Here is a 15,565-nt window from a genome sequence, read left to right on the forward strand (position 1 = left end):
CCCAGGTGACCATGGACTAGAGATAGAGCCTTCTTTCCTTGCTTGCTGCATTTTCAGAGCTCTGAAACTTCCATTCCTTTCTATCTTTTGTTTGACACGGACGGCCCCAGGCCCCCCTCCTCTCCTTCTTCTGTTTGCTCTCTCTCTCTCTGTCTCTCTCTGTCTCTCTGTCCCTTTATGGGAATCAGCTGCCCACTCATAGTAGGGTGGAATATAGTAGAATCCCAGCAAGGCTTTCCCTGGGGCACTCATCCCTTTGCCAGAGTTATGGGTTTTTTTTCTCTCATTCCTCTTCCTCACATGTATACTCCTAATCCCAGTAATTCTCAAACTTTCTTTTTTTAAACTACAGCAACACAGAGAGAACATAAACTGACATTTTTTAAAGATTTATTTATTTATTTATTTATTTATTTATTTATTTATTTATTTATTTATTTATTTATGAGAGAAAGAGAGCCAAGAACAAATGCAGGGAGGGAGAGGGACAAGCCAACTCTGCACTGAGCAGGGAGCTGGATGCGGGGCTCAATCCCAGGACCCTGGGATCATGACCTGAGCCGAAGGCAGATGTTTAACTGATGAGCCACCCAGGTGCCCTGACATTTTTTTAACCCAAAATGTGATATTGGATTGTTTTTCACTCATCTTGATTTTGGGTGCTTTTAGTGCTGCTTTTGTCTGAAGGAGCATCCTTCTATACACCTTGCTTTTCCTCCTGTAGGCTGCAAAGGACAGTGGAGCACAAACTACAGTTTGTGTATGGCTAAAGATGGTGGCAATTCTGTAAGCAATTCTGTGAGCACTTCACATCCATAAAGTAGGAGTTGGGGCCCTCGTACTAGGTGCCTCTTCTTGTGCTTCTTCTTCTCCTCTTCCAGGGTTGGGTGGAGGGGGTCCTTCAGGAGGGGCATATTCTCGTGAGGAGGGCGTCACCACCAAAAAGGCCATAAAATTGACATTTTAACCATTTTAAGTGTCCAGTTCAGTGGCATTAATGTTGTGCATCATCTTTTTCCAGACCTCTTTTTGTCTTCTCTAACTGAAACTGGACACATTAAACAACTCTCCTTTTGCCCCTACCTCAAGCCCCTAGCAACCACCATTCTACTTTCTGCCACTATGAATGGGACTACCTTAGGTCCCCCATGTAAATGGAATCATACACTATTTTTTGTGTGACAAGCTCCTTTCATTTAGTCTAATGTCTTCAAGTTTCTTCTATAGTGTGTAGCAGGTGTCAGGATTTCCTCCCTTTTGAAGGCTGAATAGTACTCCACTGTATGAACGTACCACCTTCTGTTTACATTCATCTGTTGATAGACACTGGGTTGCCTCCACCTTCTGAACTTTCTTTTGAACTGTTCATTAGGAATGAACACCCAAAGTGCTGAAGCTCTCCACTGCCCTATCTCCTGCTTTCCAGAATCCTTATTTTGGACTACCACAGCCCCCACGTATGAGCACTCAGAGCAGCTGCTAAGTGGTTGGCATACTTCACAGTATCTAATCTGTACAACAATGCAGTGAAGTGGGTGTTGCTCTCCATATAACAGTCTTATACTGAGACTCAGAAGAGCTAAGCGAGGGACACCTGGGTGGCTCAGTGATTGATTTGGCTCAGGGCTTGATCTCAGAGTCCCAGGATCAAGTCCTGCATTGGGCTATCTGCAGGAAGCCTGCTTCTCCCTTTCACTCTTCCTAGGTCTCTGTGTCGCTCATGAATCAATAAATAAAACCTTTAAAAAAAAAAAAAAGAAGAGGTAAACGACTTAAGGCCAAACAATAAATAGCAGAGCTTGGGTTTGAAAACCCCAGTCAGGCTTGTCTGGCTGCAAAGCCCCTACTCAGAAGCATCATTCCTAGTGCCTACCCAAGGCCCAGAGGCCCTTTGCCACCAGTTCCTTCTGTTTGGTCTCAGATTGGGTTGGTTTGTAAGAAAAGTAGAGCTGACTTTACGCACTAACAGAGCACTGACCACATGTGCCTGGAAGGGCCCTTTGGGTCTTAAAATCCTGGCCACCACCCTCTTGCACATGCACATGCATGTACGATACACACACACACAGAGTTCTGAAATCATCCTACTCTGGGGGCTGTCAAGACTTCTCTGTTGCTGTTTAAACCAGGCAGTGAGCCTTATTGAGATGCTGGGATTTGTTTTAACTTTGTTCATCAATTAGCAGAAAGAAGACTGCCCTAGACTGGGGACTCAGTTCATGTTCTTGGATCTGCTACTCTTCCATAAGCTGTTTGTTTCATTTCCTCTCCCGAGGCAATCTGCTCTTGAATGGATTAATTAAAGAGGTGCCCAGCATTTTAAAATTCTAGAAGAATTAGGCTTGAGGCTGTTGGCAGATGTTTACCTGTTAGTGTAAGCATGCCTTAGAAGCCTGAGTGACACCACTTTCCACCAAGGAAAAGAAGGGCTGAGGGATGTTGTGGCCGAGATGCGGGCGATGGGGGTGGCGCAGTTGGGTTGTGTGCAGGGGTGCCCCATGGATGAGAGAAAAAGCCTAGTGGGGCTGGGCACTTGCAAATAGAAAACACAAACTCAATTGCCTCAATTTTGCCAGGAGCTGGCCAGGTCCACAGCTTTCTCTGACACTACCCTAAAAACTGGTCAGAGTGGCTATGCACATGCCGGTACCCTGGGCAGCAGCAGGCCCAGCTGGGTAAACAGAAGTGCAGGAGCAAAACAAGCCAATAAATCATGGTACGGCTCTAGGCTGCTCCGGTCCCCTACTCCCTCTTCCTTTCCAGTACCCCCCCCCCTCCCCGCCTCGCCCCGGGTCTCCCTATCAAGCAAATGGGCCCAGGTGTCCTTTGATCTATCTCCTTCCCCTTCAGAAACGAGGAATGTCTCTATAGGAAGGGTGAGCTCAGCCCCACCTGTGATCTGCCCCAGGGTTCCTTGCAGAGAGCCATGAGCTTCACACATCCAGCTGCTAATGGCAGAAAAGAGAAGCAGACATGGGGTGTTTGAGAAGCTGAAGGTTGGCCCATGTTTAGAGGGGCCCAGGTGGTTGACCTTTATAGAGATGAATGGGCATGTTCTCTACCTCAAGCACTGGACAATGAGCCACAGCCTATACTAAGCACACAGAGCCCTGATAGGAGAGTTGAGCTCAAACTCCACCACTGCTCCTTTGCCTTGTGGCTTGTGTTTTTCATACATTCCCTGTCCTCAGATTGGAGCTTGTCCATTTTTGAGATCCCTCATCCTGCTAGCAAATGGATAGATTGCCCACTGATCTTCAGAGGCCTTCTTCTTCCAGGAGGCCCATACAGTGTGGCATGTTTCACTGCATAGAGCTCTTCTGACTGCTGTATCCCCAGTCCTAGAACAATATTAACATCTCATTGGTGCTAATTAAATACTCGCTGAGTGAATGAATGAATTGGCATCATGTAATGGTTAAGGGGTCAGTCTCTCAAGTCAGACCAGAATTCCAGCCCAGGTTCTGCCAGTTTGACCTTGGGAAAGATAACCTCCCTTGGCCTTGGTTTTCTTGTATATTAGATAATAGTATCATAAAAAAGTATTGTGTGAATTTAAAAAATAATGCACATACTGCACTTAGCCAGTGCATGACCCATCAATTCTCAGTAAAATGTTAGTTGTTGTTGTTGTTGTTGTTGTTAATTTGTATATCAACCCCAGGCAACTGGTCTAGATTGCTGGGAATGCTGAATTGAGAATTCTGTGGTCTCAACCCAACTCGATGGAAAAGAGTGCTCTAAGGCCTACTATGAGTGAAGATAGGAGAAGTGGGAACTTACAGGGGATTTGCCTTCTCTGGTTTGGCCATACAAGTGGCCAACCCTGAACCATCTGGAATATTCTTCAGGGAGAAGTACATTGCATATATATGGCAAATTGCTTTTATCAGCCATGTAGGTGTAAGAAAAAAGCTTAGAGCTTCAGTAGGGACTGCCCCTCACAGTAAGGGCAAGGGTGGAGGGTAGGCCTACCTACTAAAATTCTGAAACTATTCAAATATCCCACTTCTTGCCTAAGGGTTAGATATAGCACTCTTCTTAAAAATATTTATTTATTTATTTGAGAGAGAAAGAGAATGCATGAGTGGGGGAGGAGTAGAGGGAAAGGGAGAGAATCCTCAAGCAGACTCTCCACTGAGCATGGAGCCCCACATCAGGCTCGATCTCAGGACTCTGAGATCATGACCTGAGCCAAAATCAACAGGTGAACACTCAACCTACTGAGCTACCCAGGTGCCCCAGAAATAGCATTCTTCATCAAAGAAACAGACCCTGATGGGAAGCCATTCCCTTATTCTTGAGTGGAGTCTTTGGTTCTATAAGAAGAATGACCATCTTTCCATGTGCTTGAGTCTGTCAAATGTCACACACTACATTTCAAACATGTGAGTTGACATCATGTGAGCAACAGTGCACTCATTTCCAACCCTATTTGAACTTCAAAGGACATGTCAGCCACATTAGTCCCACCTAAGTATGTGGCACTTTTGATCAACAGGTACCTGATGGCCAAGAAGACTCAGAGGCCCATGTGTATTTAGAAATGGAGCCAAGAAAGGGAATTTTTGACTAAAGGTAAATGAACCTAAGTCTTGTAAAGTTTGAGTTCAGCTATAAACACAAAGCGCATGAAGTCAGAGAAAGTCTTAAATTCTCTATCTGAAAACACTCCAATGACATCATCTTGAGCCTGGGAGTGTCTTTGGGGTTTGGAGAAGTGTGAGCCAGAAAGCCTCCATGGAGAAAAAAAAATTTCCCCATCACAAAGTCTCTCCAGAGACTTCTGGCTTTCAACAAAGCTGGAAGGTGGACTTGGACTGTGAGGGGCACTCCGAGGGTAGGAGTATACCTTTCATTCCCCATCCCCTGAACTAGCTTCACCAAATAATGAACTTGCCTTTGTACATTACTTGAAAAGTACCTAAAGCACATGCTGCTCTCCAGAAATACCTCCTTCCTGGCTTCTCTGGCTTCTAGCAAGTCTTTTTTTTTTTTTTTTTTACAACCTTAGGGCTTGACATTCCTCATGATCAGAGAATTTGGACAGGGTAACTTAAGGAGGCCTTAGCAAGCAAGAACACGTGACTCAAGCAAGTGGATGCCATCTGGTCAGTTAGAAAGGCTTGTGGGCAAGGGGCACTCAACAGGGAACCAATTATGAGAGGAGTCTCAGGGCCTAAGGTCCCAGCTGGGGGCATAGACCATGGAGATCAAATCCCAGGACCTGGCTACTTGAGGCCACTCAGGGACTAGACACAAAAGCAGAGAAGAGAGATTTGAGGGCAAAGAAAACATATGTTTACATTTTGCCTGGAGCCACACTGGGCAGCACTTCTCCCAGAGTCCTTCTTTCTCACCAGACAGAAGGGACACAAAGCTGAAAGATTGCTCACCTCCTTTTCTCTGCACATCTCCCTCCCTTGCCAAATAAATTGGCTACAAAGGGGCCTGTGAATAACTGTTTGGCAGAAAGGCAAGGCCCCTTCTTTATGGGCTGCTTACTGTTAAATAATTTATAATAGCCATTCTCATAACACCTTAGAGACCACGACAGCTTTTTTCTCATCTTGAAGATAATCCTAAAAGCTAAAAAAATGTGTGATGCTTTTGTGGGTACCTGGAAACTTAGCTCCAGTAAAAACTTTGATGATTACATGAAAGAAGTGGGAGTGGGCTTCGCCACCAGGAAAGTGGCTGGCATGGCCAAACCCAACATGATCATCAGTGTAAACGGGGATGTGATCACCATTAAATTGGAAAGCACCTTTAAAAATACCAAGATTTCCTTCAAACTGGGCCAGGAATTTGATGAAGTCACTGCGGATGACAGAAAAGTCAAGAGCATCATAACCTTAGATGGAGGTGTCCTGGTACAGGTGCAGAAGTGGGACGGAAAATCAACTACCATAAAGAGAAAATGAGTGGATGATAAACTGGCGGTGGAATGTATCATGAAAGGCGTCACTTCTACCAGAATTTATGAGAGAGCATAATCCAAGGGACATCGAGTTGAAGTTTGCATTGAACTCTACAACATTCTGTTGGATGTATTGTCCAAACATGTATTGTTATTTTCTACTAATTAGCAAGCAACCAATTTCCCCCAAATGATCTTATTCAACGTGGATGTTTGTTAAATAAAGCCTTTTAGATATTAATAATAATAATAATAATAATAATAATAATAGCCATTCTCTAAATAGAAAGAATTTCACCCAAGCCATTTTTACCTCACACCTGGGCAAAACCTATGGACAAATATTCTTTATGAACATAGATGTAAAAATCCTCAACAAAATTCAGAATAGGTAAATCCACGGAGGCAGAAAGTGATTAGCAATTGCCAAGGGCTAGGAAGAGGGGAGAATGTGGAGGGTTTAATGTGTACGGGGCTTCCTCCTGGGGTGTTGAAAATGTTTCTGGAACTACATAGCAGTGATGATTGCACAACAGTATGAATGTACTAAATGCTACTGAGTTGGACACTTTGAAATGGTTGAAATGGTGACTTTTATGTTATGTGTATTTTACCACAATAATAAAAAAATCTTCAACAAAATACAGTTGACCCTTGAATAATGCAGGGGTTAGAGGCACCAATCCCCCCATGCAGTCAAAAATCCATATGCAACTTTTGATTCCCCAAAAACTTAACTACTAATAGCCTACTATTGACTGAAAGCTTCAACAATAACAGTTAATTAACACATATTTTGTATATGTATTCTATGCTATATTCTTACAATCACATAAGCTACAGAAAAGAAAATGTTATCAAGAAACTCATGAGAAAGGGTTGCCTGGGTGGCTCAGTCAGTTCAGTGCCCAATTCTTGGTTTTAGCTCAGGTCATGATCTCAGGGTCATGGGATGGAGCCCCATGTCAGGCTCTGCACTGGGCACCGAGCCTGCTTGGGATTCTCTTTCCCCCTTCCCTCTGCCCCTTCCCCACCCTCTCTCTTAGAAAGAAAGAAAGAAAGAAAGAAAGAAAGAAAGAAAGAAAGAAAGAAAGAAAGAAAGAAAGAAAGAAAGAAAGAAAGAAGAATGAGAGAAAATACATTACACTACTGTACTGTGCTTATTGGAAAAGATCTACATATTAGCAGACCTATGAATTTCAGGCCCATGTCACTCAAGGGTCAACTGTACCCCAAAATTGAAGTCAACAACATAAACAAAGGATTATATACAATGACCAAGTGGGATCTTTTCCTAGGAATTCAAGGTTGGTTCAACATATGAAAATCAATCCCTGTAATATGCTGTAGTAATAATAGAACAAAGGATAAAAACCACATGTTCAACTCAATAGATGCAGGACAAGTGTTTTACAAAATCCAGTACCTTTTCATGATAAAAACACTCAACAAACTAGGAATAGAAAGTTACTTCCTCAGTCTGATGAAGGGCATCTATGAAAAACACAGCAAACATAAAATTTAATGGTATAAGACTGAAAGCTTTGGGGCACCTGAGTGGCTCAATTGGTTAAACATCTGCCTTTGGCTCAGGTCACGATCCTGGGATGGAGTTGCGTGTTGGGCTCCCTACCCAGCAAGGAGTCTACTTGTCTGTCTCCCTCTGCGCCTCCCTCCCCTCATGCACTCTCTCTCTCTCTCTCTCTCTCTCTCTCTCTTGCCCTCTCTCTCTCAAATAAATAAAATCTTTTTTAAAAAAAATACTGAAAGCTCTTTCCCTAGGATCAGGAATAAGACAAAGATTTCTACTCTCACCACTTCTATTCAACATTGTACCAGAGGTTCTAACTAGGTCAATTAGACAAGAGAAAGAAATAAAAGGTACCCATTTGGGTAAGAAAGAAGTAAAAATATCCCTATTCATAGATTATATTATCTTATATGTAGAAAATTCTAAAGAATCTACCCAAATAACCTATTAGAGCTAGTAATCATGCTCAGCAAGGCTGTAGGATACAAAATTTATGAGAGAGAGAGAGATTGAGAAAGAGAGAGAGAGAGAGAGAGACACCAAGAAACAGACCCTTAACTATAGAGAACAAACTGATGGCTACCATGGGAAGGTGGGTGGGGAGTTAGATTAAATAGATGATGGCGATTAAGGAGTGAACTTGTCATGATGAGCACTGGATGATGTAGGGAAGTGCTGAATCACTATGGTGTACACCTGAAACTAACAAAACAATGTATGTTAACTATACTAGAATTTAATATAAAACTTTAAAAAACCAATTGTATTATTATACACAAACCACGGACAACCTGAAAATCAAATTAAGAAAACAAGTCAAAAAAAAAGTCCACTTAAAAAAAAAGTCCACTTATAATAAAGTAATAAAATAATTAGGGATAAGTTTAACAAAAGAAGTGCAAGGTTTGTACCTGAAAATTATAAAACATTATTGAGCAAAATAAAAGAAGACTGAAGTAAATGGAAAGACATTCTTTGTTGATGGATTAGAAAATGTAATATTGTTATGATGGCAGTACTCCCCAAATCAATTATTTTGAATTAAACAGATGCAATGCAATCCCTTACAAAATCCCAGTGAGCTTTTCTTGCAGAAATTGACATGCTGATCCTAAAACTCATATGGAAATGGCAAGAGGCCAGGAGACAAAATTATAAAAACGAAAACTCTTAGAAGAAAATATAGCTATAAATCCTCATGACCTTGGATTAGAGTAATGGATTCTTAAATAGGACACCAAAAGCACAAGTGACAAAAGAAAGAAGATAAATTGGACTACACAAAAATGTAAAGCTGTTGTACTGCAAATTATACCATCTAGAACATGAAAAGACAGCAAGAAAAATGGGAGAAAATATTTGCAAGTCACACACCTGATAAAGGACTTACTTGTATCTCAAATAGATAAAGAACTCTTATAAACTTAATAACAAAAAGATAAATGACCTGATTAAATGTGGGCAAAAGATCCCAAAAGGCTTGGCCAATAAGTACACATAAAGATGTTCAGCATCATTAGCCATCAAGAAAATGCAAATCAGAACTATAAAGAGATACCATTTCACATTGACTAGAATGGCTATAATAAAAAAGATAATAACAAGTGTTGACGAGGATGTGGAGAAATTGGAATGCTTGCACACTACTGGTAGAAATGTATAATGATGCTGCCACTTTGGAAAACAGTCCAGCACTTCCTTAAAAGGTTAAACACAGTTAGCTTGTGACTTAACAATTCCACTCCTAGGTATATGTACCCAAGAGAAATGAAACATGTCCACCCAAAAATTTGTATACAAATGTTCATAAGAACATTATTCATAATAGCCAAAAAGGTGGAAACTGAAATGTCCATCAACTGACAAATGGATAAAGAAAATGTAGTACATATATACCATGTAATTTTATTCAGCCATAAAAAAGAATAAACCTTTAAAAACATTAAGCAAAGTGAAAGATGCCAGACCAAAAATAGGCCACATATTATATGATTCCACTTATATGAAATGACCAGAAGAGCAGTATCCATACAAACAGAAAGATTAGTGGTTGCCAAGAGCTGGCAGGTGCGGGGGTAGAGTGTGGGGAGGGGGGAATGGGAAGTGACTGCTAATGTCTTTTTGGTGTGAGGAAAACATTCTGGATTGGATAGTGGTAATAGCTGTACCACTTTTTGAATACATTAAAACCACTGAATTTTATTCTTTAAAAGAGTACATTTTATGGCATGGGAATTACACCACAATAAAAAAATGGGAAAAAGGTTTTTGGGGGAGATCACTCTGATTTTTTGTATATAACTCAGAAAGAACTCATGGAATTATGTCAACTCTTGTCTTCCTATTTCTAGAAACAAGATTTCTTAGTCTATATATATATATATATAGAAAGGAAATTAGAAATGGAATTGGTGCTGAATACTGTGTTTCTAGCAATAGCAATATTCATCCATGGATACTAAAAAAAAAAATCCCATCCATTTCATTGAGAGATGCACGTAAATAAAAATTTACTTTTTGTAGCTAATAATTATTTTCAAAAACTTTAAGATTTATTTATTTGAGAGAGTGTGGGAGAGCACGACCAGGGGAAGGGGCAGAGGGAAAGAATATCCACTCAGACTCTGGCTGAGTGCAGAGCCCAACACAGGGCTCAATCCCACCACCCTGAGACCATGACCTGAGCCAACTCCAAGAATCAGTTGCTTAACCAACTGAGTCACCCAGGTGCCTCCCTTTTCAAAACCTTCTAATACATTTATTCTGTTCTTGTCATTTATGTACAATAATTATAATATTTTTAAATAGTGTTTTGTGGATACAGGAAGTAAAAGTTAATTCAATTTATGAGTATATTTTTGTTACAGAAAAGTCTGATGGGGGAGTATTAGATTTTCTTTCTTTTTTTAAAAAAGATTTTATTTATTTATTCAAGAGAGATACAGAGAGAGAGAGAGAGAGAGAGAGGCAGAGACACAGGGAGAGGGAGAAGCAGGCCCCATGCAAGGAGCCCAAGGCGGGACTCGATCCCGGATCCCGGATCCCGGGATCACGCCCTGAGCCAAAGGCAGACTCACAATCACTGAGCCACCCAGGCATCCCAACATTAGACTTTCATGTATAAAGATGTACTACCTTAAGATAAAATTGCCTGGGGGAAGTGAACTAGAAATACAGATTGAAGGAGTACAATATTAAATGTTTTTTTAAAAATCTCATTTATATGTTTTCAAATAAAATTATGGTGGGTAAAATCACTTTGGTATTTAGATACCATTAATTAATTAATTAATTAATTTATTTATTTATTTATTTTTCAAGAGTTGTTTATTTATTTGAGAGAGAGAGCAAGTGAGTGCAAGCAAGCAGGGGGAGAGGCAGAGGGAGAGAATCTTTGAATCTTTCAAGCAGACCCGAGGCTGAGTTCAGAGCCATGATGAGATCAAGACCTGAGCGGAAACCAAGAGTCAACACTTAACCAACTGAGCCACCCAGGTGCCCCATCCATTAATACATTTTTTAAAAATGAAGAAAGAGGGGTGCCTGGTGTGCTCAGTCGGTTAAGCGTCTGCCTTCAGGTCAGGTCATGATCCCAGGGTCCTGGGATTGAGTCCCTCCTTGAGCTTCCTACTCAGCAGAAAGCCTCCATCTCCCTCTCCCTCTGCCCTTCTCCCCCTACCTGTGTTCTCACTGGCTCTGCTCTCTCTCTCTCTCTCAAATAAATAAGTACATAAATGATCTTTTTTTAAAAAAGAAAAAAAATGAAGAAACAGTTTTATTTTAAATGCTGATGTTTACAATAGATTGAAAATAACACCTCTGCAACTATTTATACTTCAGACTGTAAAACTGTATGATAAAAATGTGCAAGGGGAGGGAATCCCTGGGTGGCTCAGCGGTTTGGCACCTGCCTTTGACCCAGGGTGTGATCCCGGGATCGAGTCCCACATTGGGCTCCCTGCGTGGATGCTGCTTCTTCCTCTGCCTATGTCTCTGCCTCTGTCTCTCTCTCTCTTTCTCTCTGTGTGTCGCTCATGAATAAAAAAAATCTTTTAAAAAATAAATAAATAAAAATATTTTTTTAAATGTGCAAGGGGAGATTTTGTTATTAAAAGGTCAGGGAGGGGACGCCTGGGTGGCTCAGCTGTTAAGCCTCTGCCTTCTGCTCAGGGTGTGATCCTGGAGTCCTGGGATCGAGTCCCACATCAGGCTCCCTGCATGGAGCCTGCTTCTGCCTCTGCCTATGTCTCTGTCTCTCTCTCTTTCTCTCATGAATAAATAAAATCTTTTTTAAAAAGAAAAGAAAAAGAAGGACTAGGGAAATGTGAATAAACTGTGGTGTTTAGTACAATGGATTGAATGTGACCCCTCCGCCCCCCCAAATTCACATGCTGAAATCTGACCCCTAATGTGATGACATTAGGAGGTAGGGACTTTGGGAGGTGATTAGGTCTTGAGGGTGGAAACTTCATGAATGGAATGAGTGCTATTATAAAGGGGACCCCAGAGAGCTTTCTCTCCCTCTTTCTGCAATGTGATTGATGGCTGTCTGCAACCCAGAAAAAGGCCCTCATCCAACCATGTGGTCACCCATTTCTCAGACTTCCAACCTCCAGTACTGTGAGAAATAAATTTCTGTTGTTTATAAGCCACCCAATCTGTGGCACTTAGTTATAGCAGCCTGAACTAAGACCTTTATTCAGGATTATAGTAACAAAGTTAATTTCCCAGTTTTGATCACTGTATTATGGTTAAGTCAGTTAACATCAGAGAAGACTAGGTGAAGGGTATATGGGAAATCTTTGTACTATTTTTTTCAACTTTCACATAAATCTAAAATCACTTCAAAACAAAAAAGTTTAAGAAAATCACAGGAGATTCACAGGCAAAAACATTTGCTGATTATTGAGTGACATGAGTCACAGTGTCCACGAGACAAAAGCAAACCAGTGCAGTTCTTCCTGGTTCTGAGCTCCGACAGAAACTTCTACCCCGCTGCCCTCACCACACACTGATGTGATAAGGTCCTTTAGCATCCTCTTACAGGAAACAGAAATTAGTAGGGCTCATTTTTCTTTCCGTAGGTCTGCACTGTGCACTGAGAAGATGCTTACAGCTCTCTCAAGTGCAGGTGTTCTATTTATTTTCTTTTAGAGTGTTCTTCCTGATTACAAAAGCAATATAAACTTCTTATAGAGGGGTGCCTGGGTGGCTCAGTTGGTTATGTGTCCGACTCTTGATTTCAGCTCAGGTCATGATCTCAAGGTTGTAAGATTGAGCCCCGCCTCAGACTCCATGCTGAGTGTGGAGCCTGTTTAAGATTCACTCTCTCCCTCTTCCTCTGACCCTTCTCGCACCCTACCCCCACCCGTATGTGTTCTCAATCTCTGTCTCTCTCTCTCTCTCTCTCTCTCTCTCAAAATAAAAAAAAATAGACTTCTTAACCTAAGCTCATCAAAAATAGACTTCTTATAGAAATTTTGGAAAACAAAGCTACATAGAAGAAAATAAAAATGCCTGCAATTACACACCCCCATGAGTATATTGGGCTATTTCTTCCTAGTCTTTTTCCATGCATATATATCCATGATGGGGGGGGTTCTTTTAATAAAAATACCAATCTTTCCAATGTAACTGCAAACTACTTTTCTTTACAATTACAAGACCATCTCTCCACATCATGACATTTTTCTCCTACATTTTAAAACATGAATGTTAACTAAGTAAAATTTAAATTAAAAAATTTAATCATAAGATAAAATTCCCTTGTGTGGATGCACCAAAATTGATATTATTGATCCCCTATTACCAGATCTTGTGCTCATCAACCCTACAGGGCCAGTGGCTCTGTCTGCCAGAGTCTCTGCATGCCAGGTAGGCACTTAAACCAAGCCAAATGGACCAACAGACATCTGTGGCTAAGAAATGCCAAAGAAGATAGGGTTTCTTGCTCTGCCAAAATCTAAGCAAGCCCCTGTTTAGAAAAGTGTTTGAGTATATCCCCAAATATCATATATTTATAATTTTAATATATTTATTTATATATTTACTTTATGCATATGTACTTAAGTACATATATATTGCTGGTTTACAAATTATATTAATGTACTGCATACTAACATAATAATTGTGGACATTTATCATATATCCTAAACCAGAAAATGATTTATAAATTATAGATGAGAAATTTGTAAATTCTAATCATGTACTCTGAATTTTAGTATGTCCGTTTTCCATCATAAAGCATATACAGAAAATAGAAATTTAGGGACACCTGGCTGGCTCAGTGGTTGAGCATCTGCCTTTGGCTCAGGGCATGATCCCACAGTCCCAGGATCAAGTCTCATATCGGGCTCCCTGCATAGAGCCTGCTTCTCCCTCTGCCTACATCTCTGCCTCTCTCTGTGTGTCTCTCATGAGTAAATAATTTTTTAAAAAAGAAAGAAAATAGAAATTTAAAAGTGATAAAGTAGGGGTGCCTGGGTAGCTCAGTTGGTTAAGCATCTACCTTCAGCTCAGGTCATGATCCCAAGATCCTGGGATCAAGCCCCACATCTAGTTCCCTGCTCAGTGGGGAGTCTGCTTCTCCCTCTCCCGCTCCCCCTGCTTGTGTTCTCTCTCTCTCTCTCTCTCTCTCTCTCTCTCTCTCTCTCTCAAGTAAATAAATAAAATTGTTTTTAAAAAGTGATAAACAGGCAATGGGAATAGAAGTTCTAACATTGTCTTCCTGCACCCCAATATACACACTCTGCTCTGGAGATGGAGTGGGGTAAATGGAGAGATCTCCAACCATACCCATTATTTGCTTGGAAAGAGGCAGCATGTCACTTGTCATAACACCTTCAAATAGCTCCTGAAAGCATCCTCTGTCAGGAAGTCCACCTCAAACCCTCTTGGACCCCTCTAGGCATTTCAAATTGGCTCCTGCAGAGGACTGCTGACCTCTGTGCCACATGGCCTTTCGTTACACTGCTGGTATGTTGTCTATTGACTTTAGATTGTTGGAGGCTGTAGGCAAGAGGCGGGCCATTAATCTGTCCAGCACTTAGCATGCTGTTAGCCTTCATTGTTAGAGGCCACTGTGATTTGTAGACCAAACACTGGCCCTGGAGTCAGAAAACCTGGATTTTAGTCCTTTCTCTGCCCTTTGCTTAGTTGTGTGACCTTGGGCAAGCCCATTTATCTCTCTGAAGGAAGTCACAGTATGCCATAGGAGACAATGTGATGAGCAGAAGAGACATAGGCCCTAGAAACAGCCAGACCTGGCTCAAATCTCAGCCCTGCCATTGGGTGCTATACAATCTGGGGCAAGCTTATCTTCTCTTGGCTTCCATGTTCTCATTTTCAGTTGGGATAATAATACCACTTATCTCACAGGCTTGTGAAAAGTTACTAGAATAACACTTAATGAAAACTTGCTGAATCTGACATTTAAAAGGTAAGTAGAATTACTGAATGTCAAAGTCTTCCAAAATCATCTGTTCCAACCCCCTCACTCTATGGATGAGCACACTGAGGACAAGACCTGGGAAGGGGGTTTGTCCAGCTGTACTCTGAGCTACGTCTTTTCTAGAGTCGGCAAACCTGGATTCTCATTAGGGTGCTAGCATTAGCTCCAGGTAAATTCCCCTAAAGCACCCCTCTGCTTGTAACAGACATTAATAGTTAGTTTTCTACATATGAGTCAAGAAAAGGGAAGGGCGGAGAAGAGCCATGACACTAAACTAAGGCCCACAGGTCAGATAAAAACATTCAGCCCTCCAGAAAGAATTTGATGACAATAACATACATGATAATGGCACATATATTATGGACCAGGTATTATTCTAGGCACTTTTCACACATTAATGTACTTAATCCTCACAACAGTTTTATAATCCCCATTTTTCAGTTGAGTAAATGGGATCAAAAAATTTTGCACTATGAGAGCTAGGATTCCAACCTTGGTGGTATGTCTCGGGCAGTGGTTCTCCAAATTGAGCAAGCACTGGAATCACTGAAAGAGCTTGTTCGAACACAGATGACTGGGTCCCACCTTCAGAGGTTCTGATTAGGCAGGTCTGGGATGGGGCCCAAAAATTTCTATTTCTAATGAGTTCCCAGGTGATACTGCT

The 15,565-nt window shown here is 41.2% G+C and overlaps 2 protein-coding genes across 2 annotated transcripts in view; one reads left to right on the forward strand and one right to left on the reverse strand.

Moving 5' to 3' along the window:
- Positions 1-15,565, reverse strand: part of PABIR2 (PABIR family member 2) — a 211,798-nt gene that overhangs the window by 133,398 nt on the left and 62,835 nt on the right. The gene's annotated exons all lie outside the window — the stretch shown is intronic.
- On the forward strand, positions 5,568-6,124 carry LOC129518275 (fatty acid-binding protein, adipocyte-like). The gene has a single exon (XM_055338366.1). It carries the CDS (start codon positions 5,598-5,600, stop codon positions 5,922-5,924), a length of 327 nt encoding a protein of 108 aa, XP_055194341.1. The 5' UTR covers positions 5,568-5,597; the 3' UTR covers positions 5,925-6,124.

Source organism: Nyctereutes procyonoides, unplaced genomic scaffold (genome assembly GCF_905146905.1).
Source record: "Nyctereutes procyonoides isolate TBG_1078 unplaced genomic scaffold, NYPRO_anot_genome, whole genome shotgun sequence".
Taxonomy (NCBI): domain Eukaryota; kingdom Metazoa; phylum Chordata; class Mammalia; order Carnivora; family Canidae; genus Nyctereutes; species Nyctereutes procyonoides.

Excerpts from the sequence above, each read along its gene's own strand:
- LOC129518275 (XM_055338366.1), top strand. The coding sequence starts at position 5,598 with ATGTGTGATGCTTTTGTGGGTACCTGGAAACTTAGCTCCAGTAAAAAC.